Here is an 18,853-nt window from a genome sequence, read left to right on the forward strand (position 1 = left end):
CACACATAGTTATACCATTTATCTAGACCCAGACAGAAAATATTATCTTTCGCCTCCCTTGCGAAACACACACAACCACCCTGTTTACAATTATAAGTTAACACAGGCATAAGCAAAAAAGACATGAAAATAAAAGAAAAATTAATTTTTGTTTGGTATCATTACCTATTTGCTCAGGTTTGTTGTACTGTTTTGAATCATTTTACATATTCTTTGCCTTTTACAATCATAACAGGAAAGTTTTTCATGTTCATGTGATGCTTTCATGGGTGGAAAGGCCTCACTTCCCTTCCTGCTAATCAGCTCATGTGAGGTGTGAATGGCAGGTCATCTTGCATTTCAACCCTCACTGTCCAGCCTGTACACTCAAGGGATGACATCTACCTCATTTAGGCCTGAACACAGAAACTCTTGCCTCCCTTTTCCAACAAACTCCACAACCCAGACTAAAATAATAAGTCGATACTACCATAAACACAACAAACACTGAAAAATGCAAAATAAATTCATAATATAATTTTTTAAATTCAAACCTCACATATGATATACTGAAAAACTTCAAAATATGCATATCTAATTATTTCACATCTTTTCAGCACCATTGACAATGTTTTGTGGTTAAGAAAAAAAGTTCGATGTAGCGTCACTGCAATACCTACATGTGACTAGTATCAGCTGCCTAAATTTACTCAACTTCCGCGTTCGATTGCACACAGCAGGATGGGTCTAGAAATCTGAAATTTGCACTGCCAGGTGCATTGGAACTTCCTCTTCAATATGGCATGGGGAAAAAAATCAATTTTTGAAACTTCAGAAAATGGCCCTAGCATCGGCTAGGGGCACACGTAAAATTCCGGACCTATGGCCACACAGGGATTATATTGCCACTTTATTCTGAATTACCACCACAGTCAAATCAAATCCTTATTACCATAACTGGTATCTACTAGGGCATTTTATATGTGAATGTGCAGTGCATAAAATGTTATTACATTTCAGGGTTGTTTGCATGTGGAAGTCAGCTGCTGCAAGGCAAGCCATTACCACTGTAACCGAGATGTACCTACCCAGTGACCTACCACACTGACTGCCCGAATCTTCATATAGTATATTTTCTCTCACTTGACTTGTCTGGTCAGAATGGTGTATTAACAGCTATCTGGGGGGATCTGTTGCAGTAAGATGGTGGCAGGTGGGGGCGCTCACCATCCACTCACTCAATGCAGTGCAGCTCTCGGGTGACTGCCCTTTCCTCTTTTCCTTCCTTCTACATCTCTTATGCACCCATTTATCACACACACCGCACAAGATGGAATTACTTCCCACGCCCTTGTGGTAAACTGCACATGGCCACTCTTCCTCATCTTTGACAGTACCGCCACCAACCCTACAAACAAAAGTGATGATATCTAGGGTTGGTGGCGGTACTGTCAAAGACGAGGGAGAGTGGCCATGTGCAGTTTGCCACAAGGGCGTGGGAAGTAATTCCATCTTGTGCGGTGTGTGTGATAAATGGGTGCATAAGAGATGTAGTGGTATCAGAGGTAGACTGCGAGATAATGCTGATTTTATGTGTATGGTGTGCCGGGGTGAGCAGGTGGAGATCGTCAGACGTGAAAGGATTGAACTTGCTGGTGAATCTCTTGAGTGTGTGGAAGAGTTTTGTTATTTGGGAGACATGTTGTGTGTGCTGGAGGTGGGGCTGGAGCTAGCTCTGTGGCTAGGGTGAGAAGTGGTTGGAAGAAGTTCAGGGAGCTCTTGCCTCTCCTGACATTGAGAGGGCTCTCCCTACGTGCTAAGGGGTCTTTGTATGCAGCATGTGTTAGGAGTGTGATGCTGTATGGCACTGAGACCTGGGCAGTGAAGGAGGAAGACATTCGCCGGCTCAGACGTACAGAAATGACAATGATTAGGTGGATGTGCAGTGCGTCCCTGCGTCCAAGGCCTGGAGGGGCTGGGTTTACAATGGAAGAGTTGAGAGGTAGGATGGGACTGGAGTGTATTGGTGCTGTGATGAGGAGAGGTAGATTGAGGTGGTTTGGACATGTGGAGAGGATGGGGGATGATAATTGGGTGAGGAAGGTGAGAAGTGTTAATATTGGGGGTGGGGTTATGAGGGGTAGACCGAGAAAGACATGGGATGAGGTCATTAAGTGTGACCTTAGGGTTAAGGGACTGAACAGGGAGGCTGCAATGGATCGTGCAGCGTGGAGAGCCGCCATTAGGTGACCAAGGCCGACACATGCAAGCATGTTGGAGCCTTTAAAAATGAAAACAAAAACAAAAACTTTCCTTACTTCCTCTTCTGTCTTTCTTTCCTTTATTCTTTCCTCTACCTTTTGTCTATGGGTGACTCTACACTGAGTGACAAGCCAAATGGTTTCCTGTACACCAGGAAACCATTTACTATTCTGAGTGGTAACTATATACCCGGTAACAAAATTATGGGACCTGGTGGTTTAGTGGGCAATTAAGGCACTCCAACTGGATGGAGCCTGTGCAGGTTTATATCCAAAGGGTGGTTAGGATTTATCGATTATATAATGCCATTCAGGGACAAGTGAGGCTAGTCACTCTCATCATAAATGTCTGGATCAACATGCCTAGCCCCAGGTTCCTACACTCCTCATGGGGCTATACAGGATTAGATGATGATGGTGATGATGATGATGATGAACACATTTTCATTAAGCTACAAACAAAACAGTAAAGCACTTTCTTTTTCAAATGCAGATAAATGCTGCTTATGGTTGCTGAAGATCTCCTTCCCCCCATTTTAGCACTTTCAATGTAATGCAGACTACAGTATCTCTGCTGCTTCCTTTGATTTTTGATTTTCCTGAATTTTTCTTTTAGCGTACCCATGATCAGTGCAATTTTACCAACAGTACTGAAGGTAATGCATATTTCATAAAACTGCAATAACAAAACCAGCCATCAAGGAGGTCTGATTCTTCAGGATAAGGTAGAGCTGTTGAAAAAACTGGACCATGCTGTTCCCAAGCGAAGTTGTGAGACATATGGTATTGGTTTGTTAACTGTGTATGATATAAAGATGCAGTGAGAAAAAAAATATTGAAATTCAATGAAGACATGGATTCGAAGAAGCAAATGAACATCAGAGAAACTATGAAAGATGGTATGAATACTGATCGTGATTCAGTGATGACAGAATCATCTCAACAGCATCAGCGTGATGGAGTGGACTTGTCGGGTAGCATAGTACAGTGATGAAATTGGCTCCATGGTGGTTTAGGGACTATCTATTTACCTACCTATTGCCAGACACCTTAATCCCTTATGGGGTGGCCACAAACAAGTCACCTCCATGTCACCTTTTCCCCTGCCATTTCAATGCCCTCCCCCCAGCTCGCACCCCCCTCGCTCATATACCTCACCACTACATCTCTCCATCTCATCTTCAGTCTTCTTTCTTCCCCCATCCTCCTCACTCACATACACTCTCACTGCTAGTCTCTTGCTCTCCATCCTCTCCACATGGCCAAACCACCTCAGTGTATTTCTCCTGATGCTTTCTGTCACATCCACATCTACACTACAGTGCTCCTTCACTTCCTCATTTGAATCCGTCTTTCCATGTAACTCCACATGCTCCTCTCAAATAACTCATTTCTACTGCTCTCACTCTTGACCTGTGTCCTTCCAACAAGGGCCAAGCATCGCTTCTATATGTTAGTTGGTATAACAATAATATCATGCAGTGACTTTTTTTACATCTATGCTCATATCCCTTTTTCTTATCACTGCTTTCAAAGAACAAGCAACTTTTCTCCCTTGCTGTACCCTTCATCCTCCAAACTTCCATCTTTCCACACACACAAGGGAGTATAATTAGTTGGTCAGAGTTGTACTGTAGAATTATATGTGACTTCCATTGGTCCCCATTGATTTATTGAGTTGACTTGTTGGGTAGCATGATAATGGATTAGGCTCCATGGCGCTTTAGAGACAAGGGAGTATAATTAGTGGGTCAGAGGTTTATTGCTGAACTATATGACTTACTTTGGTCCCCACTGATTTACCATATGTGATATATGTGACCTTCATTAGTCTAGCAAAAGGGTTAATCTGGCAAGGCTCTGGAACAAAGAGTGCCAGAAAATTGGTGGTTTACCTGTCTATTGTTTGTATTAGTAACGAATACAACAAGTTATTAAACAACACTTGTTAAGCAGTACAGTATATATTGGAAATCTGTTTCCAAATCAAAATATGCAGTTTGTAGTATTACTAATAAGAACTATTCTAAAAACTTCTTAATAAAAGTGTTGTCAAAGATTTTAATCTCATAGTAAAATCTCACTATAACGGACTAATTGGGGCCCAAGCCATTCTGAAAAAAGCAAAAGTCCGATAAATGCGACATCTGGACTTCCCCCTACTAACTCAGAATTTTGCGATATACATATGAAAGGAATTTTCCCCATAAAATACTGAAGAAAAGCCAGAAATGCATTCCAGGCCCAAACCCAAACTCTCATATACCTTACTCAATCAACAGAGATGGACAAAGAAACATCATAAATAATATTATTATCCTCATAAACAGTACAGTACATTTGCTAAAAAAATGGACAGCAAACATCACATGCAGGTAGGTGAGGTGGTGGGAGGACAACTGACAGGCCACATCCAGGCAGGCAGCAGTGAGCTACGCGGGAGGCGGGGGTGGGAGACAAACAGGTGGGTGATGGGAAGGGTTACAAGCAGGGGTGGGGGAGGGTGGGAAGGAAGACAAATGAGGGTGAGGGAGGGCAGTGGGATGGGAAGGGAGACAAGCAGGAGTGGGGAAGGATGGGGGGACATGGAGGGAGACAAGAAAGCCAAACTACCCTACTACCCCACCCCCTACCTCACTCACTTGCTTACTCACTCATTCTCTCACTCATTCTTTCCGTCACTCACTCATTCTCTCACTTATGCTCATACTCACTCACTCACACACACACACACACACACACACACACACACACACACACAGACACATCTCTTCCATCCCCCTCTCTTCTCTCCCTGTCCCAAACTCCCTCTCCTGTCCATCCTCCATGTTCTGCAATTTTTGATGATTTACTCGAAAACTATTGGCCGTATCAGTATTTTGAAAACACCGCAAAAAAGCTTGTGAAATTCTGCATCTAGACATATGCTTTGCTCTTGCACAGTGTGGGCAAAATTTTAGGTTTGGATGTTATCTGAAGATATTTTTACACTTGAAGAAGTTTTATTCTCACTGCATTTCTGAACTTTTATTTGTCAGTTTTGTGTTTTTCTTAGCTTATCTTATAGTATAAACACCACCAAAGATGATGGTATTCAGTTTATACCAATATAACTAATTTCCGGAGGAAAATTTAGCAGTGGAATTTCTTTCTTCGTGTCATGGCAGAAGCCCCCATAGCTGGGATGGCGGACGGATGGGGGTAGAAGAGAGGGGATGAAAGGAGGACCGGGAGAGCTCTGTACACCACCAGATCTGTGTTCAGATGCACTCGTTTCTAACCTAGGGAGAGGGGAAACACTTAGAAAATACTTTATTGTTACAACTTAATTTTAAACACTTTTCAAATACTGTACTGTACACTTTGTACACCTTATTATTTATGATTTTACAAACTAAAGATGTTCATTTTGTATATTTCACTTATCACTCGTCAACCTCAGACTTTTCCAGATATATATGAATTTAGTCTGGTCGGCTCCTCGACTGTGATAAAAGCGTATTCCGGTATACTGAAGTCCGTTATATCGAGGTTTTACTGTACAGTGTTCTTAACTCCCTAGAACATTTTCCATTGCGAGGTATCAGTGTATATTGGTAAAAACTTCAATATAATGTTCTTCAGCATGACTGTTCTTGCCCATAAAATGTTATTCAAACCTGCTAGAAATATGCAACAAGTACCTATTTTGTGCCAATCAGGGACCTTGTGCCAGTCAGTGAAGATGCCGCCAGTGACCTGAGCACCACACTCAATCAGGTGACCAGCCAGTGACCCAGCTGCCAGTCTATCATAGTCATTGGCATCCCACTCAAACTGTGAACAAACAGATTGGCAGCTGAGATATATAGATGTGATATACTATTATTTTTCACCTGATGATACAAGAAGCAATACCTGTACTACTCATTAAGGTGTTTTAAAATTTTGAGTTTTGTGCTTGGTGAATGCACACATGCTAATTGAGTTCCATTTCACGAGCAATGACTTCACGCAAAATATGAGCATAACTGCCTCTTGCTAACCCACCCCGCAAGGCATGCATGTTTTGCCCATTATTAGAAATTATTCTTTTTTCTGGATAACATCAAAGGCTATCCCAAAACTGAGTTCTGGGATGGGAGAGGCAATGGGAAGAGCGATATTGTACATACTGAAGCAGCGGTTGCAAGTAGAAACTGGGTAGCCAGCCTCTGCTTTGATGCTACCGCAAGCAATATGGATGCCTACAGCGGGGCTTGCACCATCATCCTGAACGCCATTGGGAAACCGCTCCTTTTCATGGCATGCCACCACCACATCATGGGCTTTTCACTGGGATCTTTGACGCGTTCTTCTCCTCCTCTGGCCCGGAAATCCCCCTATTTGGCCGGTTCAAGGATTGCTTGGATATCATCGATCAGCATGTTTCAAACTGTATGAAGCTCAGGTCGATCGTTCCTATCCGCAACCCTTGGATCAGTGGGTCTTGAAGCACCGAGATGAGCTGGCTTCCTACCAAACACCAGGAGGGCCATGACTGCGACAGCTGCAGGGAATACCTTGAACTTGCTCTCCACTTCCTTGGTTATCTACTCCCCAAAATAAGGAAGTGCTTTGACAGTGGATTCTGCCATCCAGAAGCATACAGCAGGGCCAGATGGATGGGGCGGGGGATCTCCTCGCTGAAGATTTACGTGTTCTGGGACCAATTCCCTTTCACCCCTCATATGGAACGAGCCCTGAAGCGGATAAACATCTTCTCAGTCACAGTGTACCTTCAAGCATGGTACTCGTTGCCAGTTGGAATCAATGCACCCACAAATGATCTGGCACTCCTCAAGACACTACAGATCTACAAGAATTTGGTTGACAAGGAAATGGGTGCTACAGCGCTCAAACAACTTCAGAACCATGGCTGGTACCTGAGAGAGGATCTCACAGGCCTTGGCTTTTTCTCGAACTGGTGCCTAACGAAGAAAAAGCACAGATGTTCCTCAACCTTCACCAGAAGCCTCCTCGAAAGGTGAGGTCAAGGAAGGTGGATCCCTGAGTGTTGCAAGACCCCACTGACTTGAAGATTGCTGATATCGTCACAATCCAAACACAAAACTTCTTCAGGTGTTTGAAGATGGAAGTTGCCAGGGAGCTTGAGGACATCGAGGAGCACTGCAGCCAGGTCATGGCAGTCAGCGTAGTCAGTGACAGTGCTGAATGTGGAATCAGGCTGACAACTGACTTTAATGAGAAGCTCACAAGGGGCAAGGGGGAGAGACAGCTGGCCCTCCAAATCATCGTCAACCACAGGAAGGAGGTTCCTCAACCGCGGAAGTCAATACAGTAACCCCTCCAATATCCGGATCAATAGAGCCATAGGCAGGTCCGGATAGTGGTCCTGTCCGGATATTGGGCCCCAGCTTATGGACTAGTACTTATGGACCCTAACTCTGAAAAACACCTATACAACTCCCTCTGGACATGCATTGCACCTATTTAAGACCCAAATCACACCAACAAGGGACATAAAAGACTGAAATAAATGCAAAAGAACCATAAAATGAGGTTTTAGAGGTGAGTTTATACAATATTAAACATTCTGGGTACTTACAAGTCCCTTGGTCTTGGACTGGTTTGAACCGCCAGTTTGCAGTCCACAGTTAATCCTCTGCACTCTAAATTCTAATTTCTTAACACTGCACAACACTGTAAATTCCTGTGTGTTCTAGTGGCAAGGTATTGCAGTTTATTCACTGTTTATTCACAAAAAAACAAGCACCTGTGGCCTGCACTGTTATGAGTATCTGCTCTCCATCGAGTTAAGCTGTGACTGTTGATGTTGGTGGGGTAACAGAGTTGCCAGATCGCAACAGCCACATTACCAATCTCCTCAACTTTCATTGTCAAATATAACTTTTCATTACCAAATTCGTAAAGCTAGCATATATTCTTCACTAATTATATATACAAGTGGAAATACATGTAATCACTCTCCTTATAACTAACACCATGTTGATTATTTTCACACTATGTAGGGTAGCAGATTAATCAGAGAGAGCAAACAATCCACCATCTCCATCCTGTGTATCCTCATACATGTGAAAAATCCATTTGGTAATGCATTATTCTAATTCATTACCAAACGAATTTTTCATTACCAAATTGGCCCACACTTGGTAATGAAAAATACCAAATGGCAACCTGACAGGGGAGGGGGGAAAGGGAGGAAGGAAGGGGTGAAGGGACCATGGTGTAACAGCTGTTTGGCGCCAGGCGGGAATTTCAAATTATGGGAGGGAAAAAAGTCAGATTTTTTTCGAATTTTTTGCAGTTTTTGGCCCATTTTGGGAATATTGGATCCCAGGAGAATTATGTCCGGTTAGTGGGGATGTTCGGATATTGGGCGTTCGGATATTAGAGGGATTACTGTTTAATAATCATGTGTCCTGCTGTGAGTCTTGGGGTGTCAAGACAGTATCTCCAGAGGACAATATCCCACAAGGACAAAATCTCCCTGGACAATATCTCCCCATGCACAATATCCCCTGAGGACAAATTTTACCCCATTTTTCTGTACTTCAGCTCTGTGCCCTTATTGGTTACATACTGCAACTCATATAGATAGGTTAGGTAAGGTTAGGTTAGGTGTATCAATATTTATATGCATGTACACCCGAGAGCAAAAGTTTGCAGACAATCCCTGCCAGTGTTTCCAAACATAGACCATAGATGGTGCAATGCTGGTACACCAGAGTAAGGGAGAAGGGAGGAGATGGAGAGGGGGAGGGGGAAGGAGGCAACGAGACGGGAGGGAGAGGGAGGCAGCAAGACAGGGGAGGGAGAGAGCCTGTGGCAATGGTGAATGGCACAAATCGGGTGTTTTATTAGTTATTATTATTATTATTATCATTACTGTATTATGTATGAGGTAAGTATAAGAAAGAAGGATGTAATCCAGCATTAGCTCTTAGAAAACAGTTGACATCTTTTGTATTTCTCCTGACAAGTTCTAGACAATGTTTCTTGTGTGACGGAAGCACTAATGATGTCCAAATGCTAAAGGTTTGATAAAGTCTAGAAACCCACAAACAACGGTTTGAATTTGATCCAGACTATCGAACATGCCACAAGAAAATTCCCATCGTCTAAGGGTTAAGGAAGTGGCATTAATATACAAGTAATCGTGTCAGGTAATGTGACGGTAGACAGGGAGGTAGAAGGATGTAAACTAAGATGCAGAGAGAGAGAGAGAGAGAGAGGAGTTTGCAAGCGAAACATGTAAAGGGAAATTTCTAGTTTGGTGGCAAGTATTTTGGAATCATATAATTACATACTCCAGAAATGAAAGAAGCTGATAAATTTGCTGTAATGATGATAACTTGACAAGGTATTAAATATAATAATCCTCATTATTTTTATAACAAAAAGGCAAGGTCAGTGCTGCATTTTTACATTACTGATGTTACATATACACCATCTCTGACTGGTTGATCACTTCAGTCAGAGTGGCGATAATACATAATGTCTGTTGACAAAAAAATTATTCTGCTACCTTTCACCCTGCAATTGCTGAAGTATGTTATTATATTTTTCCCAGATACTTACCACCAAACTAGGCATTGCCTTTTAGGTGTTTCACTTGCTCTCTCTCTCTCTCTCTGTGCCTCTTAGTTTACATCCTTCTACCTCCCTGTCTACCTTCACATTACCTGACATAATTATAATAATGTCACTTCCTTAACCCTTAGACGATGGGAATTTTCTTGTGGCATGTTTGATAGTCTGGATCAAGTTCAAACTGCTGTTATGAGTCTCTGAACTTTATCCAACCTTTAGCCTTTGGATATCACTATTGCTTCCGTCACACAAGAAAAATCATCTAGAATTGGCTGTTTTCTAAGGACTAACACTGGTTTATGACCTTCTTTTTTTTACTTATTTCATACATAACACTAATAATAATAATAATAATAATAATAATTCATTCATTGCCAGACACCATGTATCCCAAACAGGGTGGCCAAGGGCTTAGAGTTAATTGTTTTACAGGGAGGGGCACTAATCCTCCACCAACCCCACTTGACACGTAGGGATGCCAACAGCATCTGGTGTTCCCAGGCAGTCACCCATCCAAGTACTAACCAGACCCAACGTTGCTTAACTTCGCTGATCGGACGGGAAGCAGTATAATAATAATAATAATAATAATAATAAAAAATAAAAACACCCGATATGTGCCATTTACCATCGCCACAGGCTGTCTCCCTCCCCCGTCTTGTTGCCTCTCCCCCTTCCCCTCTCCATCTCCTCCCTTCTCCCTTACTCTAGTGGATGAGCGCTGGGCCTTCTGTGGGCTGTTTGGAAACATATGGCTGGCAGGGACTGTAGGCGAACTTTTGCTCATGGGTGTACATAATATATATATATATATATTTGTGTGTGTGTGTGTGTGTGTGTGTGTGTGTGTGTGTGTGTGTGTGTGTGTGTGTGTGTGTGTGTGTGTTTGCATATAATATACTGTACAGTAGATTGTTTTCATTTCATTTGTTTTTGAAGGCTTCAACAAGCTTGAATGCATCAGCCTTGGTCACCTAATGGTGGCTATCCATGCTGCTCTCTGACAGCTTCCCTAATTAGTCCTTTAACGCTGAGGTCACACTCAATGACCTCGTCCCAAGTCATTTTCAGTCAACCACTCACTACCAAACCCTCAACATTAATACTTCTCATTTTCTGCACCCATTTATCATCCCCCATCCTCTCCACATGCCCAAACCATCTCAATCTACCTTTCCTCATCACAGCACCAATACACTCCAGTTCCATCCTACCTCTCAACTCTTCCATCTAGCCCCCCCACGGCCTTGCACTCAAGGACGCATTGCACATCCACGTAATCATTGCCATTTCCGTATGTTTGAGCCTCCTAATATCCTCTTCCTCTACTGCCCAGGTCCCACTACCATACAGCATTACACTTCCAACACATGCTGCATACAAAGATCCCTTAGCATGTAGGAAGAGATCTCTCTATGTTAGGAGAGGCAACAGCTCCTTGAACTTCTTCCAACCACTCCTCATTCTAACCACAGCATAAAACATACAAAACTCTTCCACACACTCACGAGACTCACCAGCAAGTTCAGTCTATTCACACCTGGCAATATCCACGTGCTCTCCCTGACACACCACACACGTGAAAACAGCATTATCTCACAGTCTACCTCTAGTACCACTACATCTCTTATCCACCCATTTATCACAAACACTGCATCAGGTGGAATTACTTCCCACGTCCTTGTGACAAATCACACATGGCCACTCTCCCTCTTCTTTGAGAGCACAGTCCCCAGCCCTAGATACCATCGCTTTTGTTTTATCTGCATTTACTCTTTAGCCCTTGTGCCCATACCATCTCTCCACTTCCTAAATCTTTCCTCTGCCTCCCTTTCATTCTCTGTAATTAACACCAAATCATCAGCAAACAATATCTTCCATGGGAGTCCATTTCTGAAGTCACATGAGTGGGCTTCAAGTACCATGATAAACAAGGGGCTCAAGACTGACCCCTGATGCACACCAGCATTCAAGAAAAACTAATCACCCAAATCTCCGTTCACCCTTACTTGAGTGTAAGCACCCACATACATAGCCATAATGACCCTAACCAGCCACTCCTCCATTCCAAGCTTTCTCATTGCCCACTTCACCACCTCTCTAGGTACTTTGTCAAAGACCTTCTCCAAATCAACAAAAACAAAGCACAGTTCCCTTTTCTTTCCTAAACATTTTTCCTGAAGCTGTCGAACATTGAATATGGCATCAGTGGTCCCTTTGCATGGCATAAAGCCAAACTGCATCTCATCAGTATTACACACTTTCTCTAATCATATCTTCTAGAGCTCTCTCCACTTTCATTATGTGGTCCAAAAGTTTTATGTCTATAATTTCCTTTTTCCAGGGCATCACCCTTCCCCTTGTACACATTTACAACTACACTCTTCAGTCAGTCATCTGGGACAACACACTCATATATAATTGTATTTATCAGGTCTGTGGCTAACCTCCCTCCTGTATCTCCCGAGGCTTTCAACATTTCAGCAGTCAACCCTGACACACCTGCTGCCTTCCCTGCTCGCATCCCGCCAATTGCCTCACTCACATTAGCAGTGTTAATCAAAGGCCAAGGGCCAAACACTGGATCAGCTGGCTCCAAACCTCCCTGTCTCAGTCAAATTCCTCATTCAACAGCCAGCTGTTATGCTCTCTCCATGCATCTCAAATATCCCCTCTGTTCACCACAACCCTTTCTTCATCATTCTTCACACACTGCTCACATGATGATATCCCTATTCTCCCTCTTCATCTGATTTGCCACCTTAAAAATCATATTCCTTCTCAAGCAACTCACAATTCAAAACTATATTCATCCTCCTATCATCTACCAACCTCTTACACTTCATCAATTTACTCTTATTCACATTTACTCTCAATTTCCTCCTTTCACACACCCTTCCAAACTCCTCTACCAACTGTCTCAATCTCTCCTCTGAATCAGCCACCAGAGCAGTATCATCCGCAAATAGCAGCAGATTCAGATTCCACTCTCAGCCATCAGCATTTGCCAGACTTAAACCTCCACCTAACACTGTTGCATTCACCTCCCTCATGACACCATCCATATAAATATTAAACAACCAAGGTAACATCACACATCCCTGTCACATCCCCACTCTCACGGGAAACCAATCACTTACAGTATTTCCCACACTTACACATGCTCTACTATTTACATAATAAATTTTCACTCCTTTTAGCAACCTGCCATCAAGTCCATACAATCTTATAACAGTCCACAAAGCCCCCCTGTCAGTTCTGTCATATGCTTTCTCTAAATCCATGAATACCCGAAACACATCCTTACCTTTCGCTAAATACTTTTCACACACCTGTCTCATAGCAAACACCTGATCCATGCATCCCCTCCCTCTCCTAAAGCCACACTGCTCATCATCAATCACACCCTCTGTACCCTTTTCTCATAATTAACATTCTACCCTACACCTTACCTACAGCACTCAACAGACTTATACCCTAAAGCTAGTACATTCATATTTATCACCCTTACCTTTATACAAGGAACCACACAAGCACTTGCCCAGTCAGTTGGCACCATATCCATATATATATATATACAGTACATACAGTACATATGGAGCCTCGGTGGTACAGTGGTAGAGTGTGCGTCTCGTACACTGGTGAACCAGGGTTCGCACCCCGCCAGGGTAATAAACTTTGGGAGTGTTCACCTGGCCATGTACTGCATTGGTGGACATAAAGGGTGCTGTGGTTGAACCAGTGTCGCTTACTATAAAGTATGCTTGCACCCAGTCGGTTTGAGTGGGCCGATTACACATGATTCACAGACTGCACACACATCCAAAGCCACTCCAGCATTACAATTACACATACAAACACTTCTCACCTTACATACAACAGAGAGCCTAAGCCACTTGGTAGAGATACATAGGCTGTATCGTCCCCACTTCGGTTGGGATAGGCTGGTCCTGCAGTGGACACTCAACAGCTGATGATGATGATGAAGATATGTGTATATATATATATATATATATATATATATATATATATATATATATATATATATATATATATATCTCCAGCCATCATCATCATCATCATCCAATCCTACGTTGCCCCATAAGGAGTGCAGGAACCTGGGGCCAGGCAAGGTGGTCCTGACATTTAAGATGAAAGCGACCAGCCTCACTCATCCCTGAGTCGCATAACATGACCAATAAACCCCAACCATCCCTTGGATATAAACCTACACAGGCTCAATCCAACTGGAGCACCTTAATTACCCACTAAACCACCAGGCACCATGATTTGGTTATATGGATACCACCCAGCGTAGTAAATGGTTTCCTGGTGTACAGGAAACCATTTGGCTTGTCACTCAATGTAGAGCGACCCATAGGCAGAAGAAAGAGGAAAGAATGAAGAAAAGAAAGACAGAGGAGGAAGGATAGAAGAAAGGATAGGGCAGACACCCAAAGCAGCGCTACACTGAGTGAGTGGATGGTGAGTGCCCCCACCTACCTCTATATATATATATATATATATATATATATATATATATATATATATATATCCATCCATCCATCCATCCATCATCCAATCTTACGTTGCCCCATGAGGAGCATAGAAGCCCGGGGCTAGGCAGTTGGTCCTGACATTTAAGATGAGAGTGACCAACCTCACTCATCCCTGAGTGGCATTACGTGAACAATAAACCCCAACCGTCCCTTGGATATAAACCTTCACTGGCTCAATCCGACTGGAGCACAACAATTACCCACTAAACCACCAGGCGCCAAAATTTGGTTATATGGTTACCACCCAGCGTAGTAAATAGTTTCCTGGTGTACAGGAAACCATTTGGCTTGTCACTCAGTGTAGAGTCACCCATAGGCAGAAGGAAAAGGAAAGAATGAAGGAATGAAAGACAGAAGAGGGAATGTAAAGTCACCTGTAGGCAGAAGGACAAGGAAAGAATGAAGGAAAGAAAGATAGAAGAAGATGGAAGGAAAGAAGGATGGAGGAGAGGACAGGGCAGACACCCGAGAACAGCACTACATTGAGTGAGTGGATGGTGGGGGCATATATATATATATATATATATATACATTATAAGAATTGTCCAGGGGAATTTTGTTGTCTGGGGATATTGTGCATGGGGGGATATTGTCTGGGGGGGGGGGATTTTGTCCTTGGGGGATATTGTCTTCTGGGGGATACTGTCCTACAATCGTCTGGTCGTTTTGTCAGAAAACGTTTTCAATTTCTCGGGTTGATTCCATAGTTGCATTCATGAGCCATTAGTGTAAAACAAGGTGCTGTCTGTAGGGTGACTTATTTTCATTCTAATTAAAAAAAGAGACTTAGTTTGTTTACTTTCCTTTCTAAACAGAAACAAATGTGTGTGTGTTCATCCAAGTTCAATTTGAAAAAATTACCCTATGATCATGAAATGCCCTATTACTCATCTGTTTGTAAAGTTATCTAAAAAGTGTGTGAAGGAGTGGGTGTAGAGGGCAAAAACTTTCATTGCACTGGCCATAAGATATATAACATCATTATCCAGCATTGCACCTATGCTGCAAGCAACATCACACCTACAGCACAGGAAGAGGAGGAGGATGTAGACTTGGATCTGGGGTTTCCATTCACAAATGAGTCAAATCAGTACCATTCACAAATGAGTCAAATCAGTATATACTGGGTCTTCCCACCCTGTGTGAAGCATAGAAAATTAGACTGGGATGATGATGATATCCTTTATTTTCTTAGTTATCTCATATCAACACTTTCCTTCATACCATGCTCTACTAAATGAAGTGATAGGTTTTTAAAAAGAATTTTCTTACAGGAATTTGCAGCAGAGTATTAAAGCAGCATAATTCTACCCATAAGATACATGTTTTTCTATTATATAATAAAAAAATGTCTACTAGTGTTTAAACAACTGAAGTCATATACCTGTACTCCAAAATCAGTGCAACAGACACTACTGTAAATATCAATCCTAAGGTTGTGAATTCAGTTTTTCAAAAGGAAAATTGACTGTTAATCAGTTTTAGCTGCCACGGAAAATTTGAACAAAGACAGGAGAGTAAGTTTGCAAAATTTAACCACAAGGAGGAGTCTGAGGAGAATTAAAATGCATACTGAAGCTTCCAAAGTTATGCAGTACGTCATTCTTCATTTTTCCTTTTATTTGTAGTTCTGTGTTTCATCTTCTCAATTTCTCTGCCTATTCTACTCATCCATCCACACTATTCACCTACTCTTGGGGGTTGCATGATGATGTGCATAGTATACAACCCAGTACAGCTACTGTGTCTCTTTTAACCCATATGCACCAGGCATCAGCTGGGACTGATGCTAAAGGGGTATATAGTTACCGCTGGGTGTTGGTAGGAACCGCAAATGCAATCTCACCACAGTTTGAATGGGCCACCATTTGATCTTGGCACCAAAGGGTTGGGAAAGAGTCACGCCACCCGACGCAACCACACATCAGTCTTCTCAGTGACTTAGCTAGGTGTAGGGCGATGTCTTCTGAATCTGTCTTGTCCAATTCCATTCTCGCCTCACGTGGGGCTAGGTGTAGGGCGATGTCTTCTGAATCTGTCTTGTCCAATTCCATTCTTGCCTCACGTGGAGCTAGGTGTAGGGCGATGTCTTCTGAATCTGTCTCGTCCAATTCCATCCTCGCCTCACGTGGACCCATTGCCTCGTGCACCTCTGCCAAGCCTCTGCCCAAGGATACTAGGAAAGGTCTCAGTGATGGTGCTATAGGGCCTGCCTTGGATGACACTGCATCTAGTTTATCTAGTAGTGAGAAACTTCCTAAAAAAATTATGGAAGTTATCATGTTGAGTTTGGAAGGAATTTGAGTGTAAAGTGGAGGGACTGTAAGAAAATGTTCTGGAGAGAAGTGAAAAGAGTAAGACAGGGTGGAAGTGAAGTTAGCAGGGGAGTGAAAGATAAAAATGGTAGATTACTAGTGGAGAAGGGAGAAAAAGTGAGCAGATGGAGAGAACACTTTAAGGAATTGTTGAACGTAGAGGATGGAAGTAATGCGAGTATAAGTGGCTGGGGAATGGCTGGGAGAAGGAGGGAGGTGAGAAGACAGGAAGAAATCAGTAGGATAGAAGTTGTGGAAGCAATGAAGAATATTAAATCGGGGAAAGCCCCAGGAATTGATGGAGTGTGTGGCAAAATGCTGAAGCATGGGGGAGAGATAGTAGTAGAATGGATATGGAAGATGTGCAGATTGGCCTGGGAGGAAGGTAGAGTCCCGGAGGATTGGAAGTCAGGTATAATTATTCCCTTGTACAAAGGAAAGGGGAAAAAGAAGTGTGTGGTAATCATAGGGGCATTTGTCTTCTTAGTATAATAGGAAAAGTGTATGGTAGGATACTTATAGACAGAGTTAGAGAAAGAACAGAGAAATTAGTTGGAGAAGAACAGGGAGGCTTTAGGAAGGGAAGAGGTTGTGTAGATCAGCTATTCATTCTTAGATCTTTAGTGGAAAAGTTTCTAGAGAAGGGAAAGAAGTTGTATGCGGCTTTCATGGATTTGGAGAAAGCATATGACAGGGTGGATAGACAAGGATTGTGGAAAGTGTTAAGAATATATGGAGTAGATGGGAAGTTGTTGAATGCTGTGAAGAGTATGTACGATGGTGCGAAGGCTGCAGTGCGTGTGGATGGTGAACTAAGTGAATTTTTCTCTTTGAGAGTTGGTTTGAAACAGGGATGTGTCATGTCTCCACGGTTGTTCAATCTGTACATGGATGGGGTAATAAAAGAGGTACAAGGTAGGGTAGTGGATGTTGGAGTGGCCCTGGTGAGAGAGGATAGTGTTTGGAAACTCCCTGTACTGTTGTTTGCAGATGATACTGTGTTGTTGAGTGAAGACGAAGGGGAGCTGCAAGGTTTGGTGGATGAGTTTGAGAGAGTGTGTAAGAAACGGAATCTAAAGGTGAATGTAGGGAAGAGTAAAGTAATGGTCTTTGAGAGAGGTGAAGTTAGTGAATGTACAGTGAGGTTGGATGGTGAGGAATTGGAAAATGTGAGTACATTTAAGTATTTGGGTAGTGTGATGAGTAAGGATGGAGGTTTGGAGGGTGAAGTGCTTGAAAGGGTACAGCAGGGAAGAAAGGTTGCTGGTTCCTTGAAAGCAGTGATAAGAAACAGGGAAGTGAGCATGGAAGTGAAAAAGTTACTACACGACAGTATTGTGATACCAACTCTAATGTACGGAAGTGAAGCTTCGACATTGTTGGAAGGACACAAGTCAGAATGAGAGCAGTGGAAATGAGTTATTTAAGAGGAGCCTGTGGAGTCACGTGGAGAGACAGGCTGACGAATGAGGATATAAAGGAGCGTTGTGGTGTGGTGTGAATGTGGATGTGATAGGAAGCGTTATGAGGAACACACTGAGGTGGTTTGGCCATGTGGAGAGGATGGAGGGTGAAAGACTGACGAAGAGAGTGTATGTGAGTGAGGTGGAGGGGGGAAGAGGGAGGGGGAGGCCGAGGATGAGATGGAGGGATGGGGTGGAGAGGTATATGAGAGAGGGGGGTGTGAGTTGGGAGCAGGGCAGTGAAATGGCGGGGGACAGGGCGACTTGGAGGCGATTTGTTTGTGGCCACCCCAAACGGGATTGAGGCGTCTGGCAATAGATAGATAGATAGATCATGTTGAGAACAATGTGTCACATGTGCCCACCCCTGCCTGCTCTGAGACGTTTGATCATGCCCTCACTCTGCTTCAGGAGGTGGGAATGGCCTATGATAGTGACGCCTTCCCATCAGAAGAAAAGGTGGATGATCCCAGAGCTGTGGAATGTGAAGAAGACTGTGGTGAGCTTGGAAAGCGCCAGTCCTCGTGGATCCCCAGCCATAGTCAGGGCCGCGTTCACACGCATGGAGACATCCTGCTTCAAGCTCCAAATGTACATCTTCTTTACATCCATAATCATCGATGCAACTACCTGCAGAACTGGGGATGCTTTCAATCGCAAGAAGAAGAGTTGCTGAGTAATAT

At 43.1% G+C, this 18,853-nt stretch overlaps 1 protein-coding gene across 1 annotated transcript in view; it reads right to left on the reverse strand.

Annotated features, from left to right (window-relative positions):
* LOC145401958 (uncharacterized) overlaps positions 1 to 18,853 on the reverse strand; it is a 189,911-nt gene that overhangs the window by 55,915 nt on the left and 115,143 nt on the right. The window contains exon 6 of the mRNA XM_080274063.1: positions 5,924 to 6,056. Coding sequence (XP_080130189.1) covers positions 5,924 to 6,056 — 133 coding nt within the window. The remainder of the gene's footprint in view (positions 1 to 5,923; positions 6,057 to 18,853) is intronic.

The sequence above is a fragment of the Coenobita brevimanus genome, chromosome 57, assembly GCF_032717465.1.
Source record: "Coenobita brevimanus isolate Jiangsu-jjx chromosome 57, ASM3271746v2, whole genome shotgun sequence".
NCBI classification, from domain to species: Eukaryota; Metazoa; Arthropoda; class Malacostraca; order Decapoda; family Coenobitidae; genus Coenobita; species Coenobita brevimanus.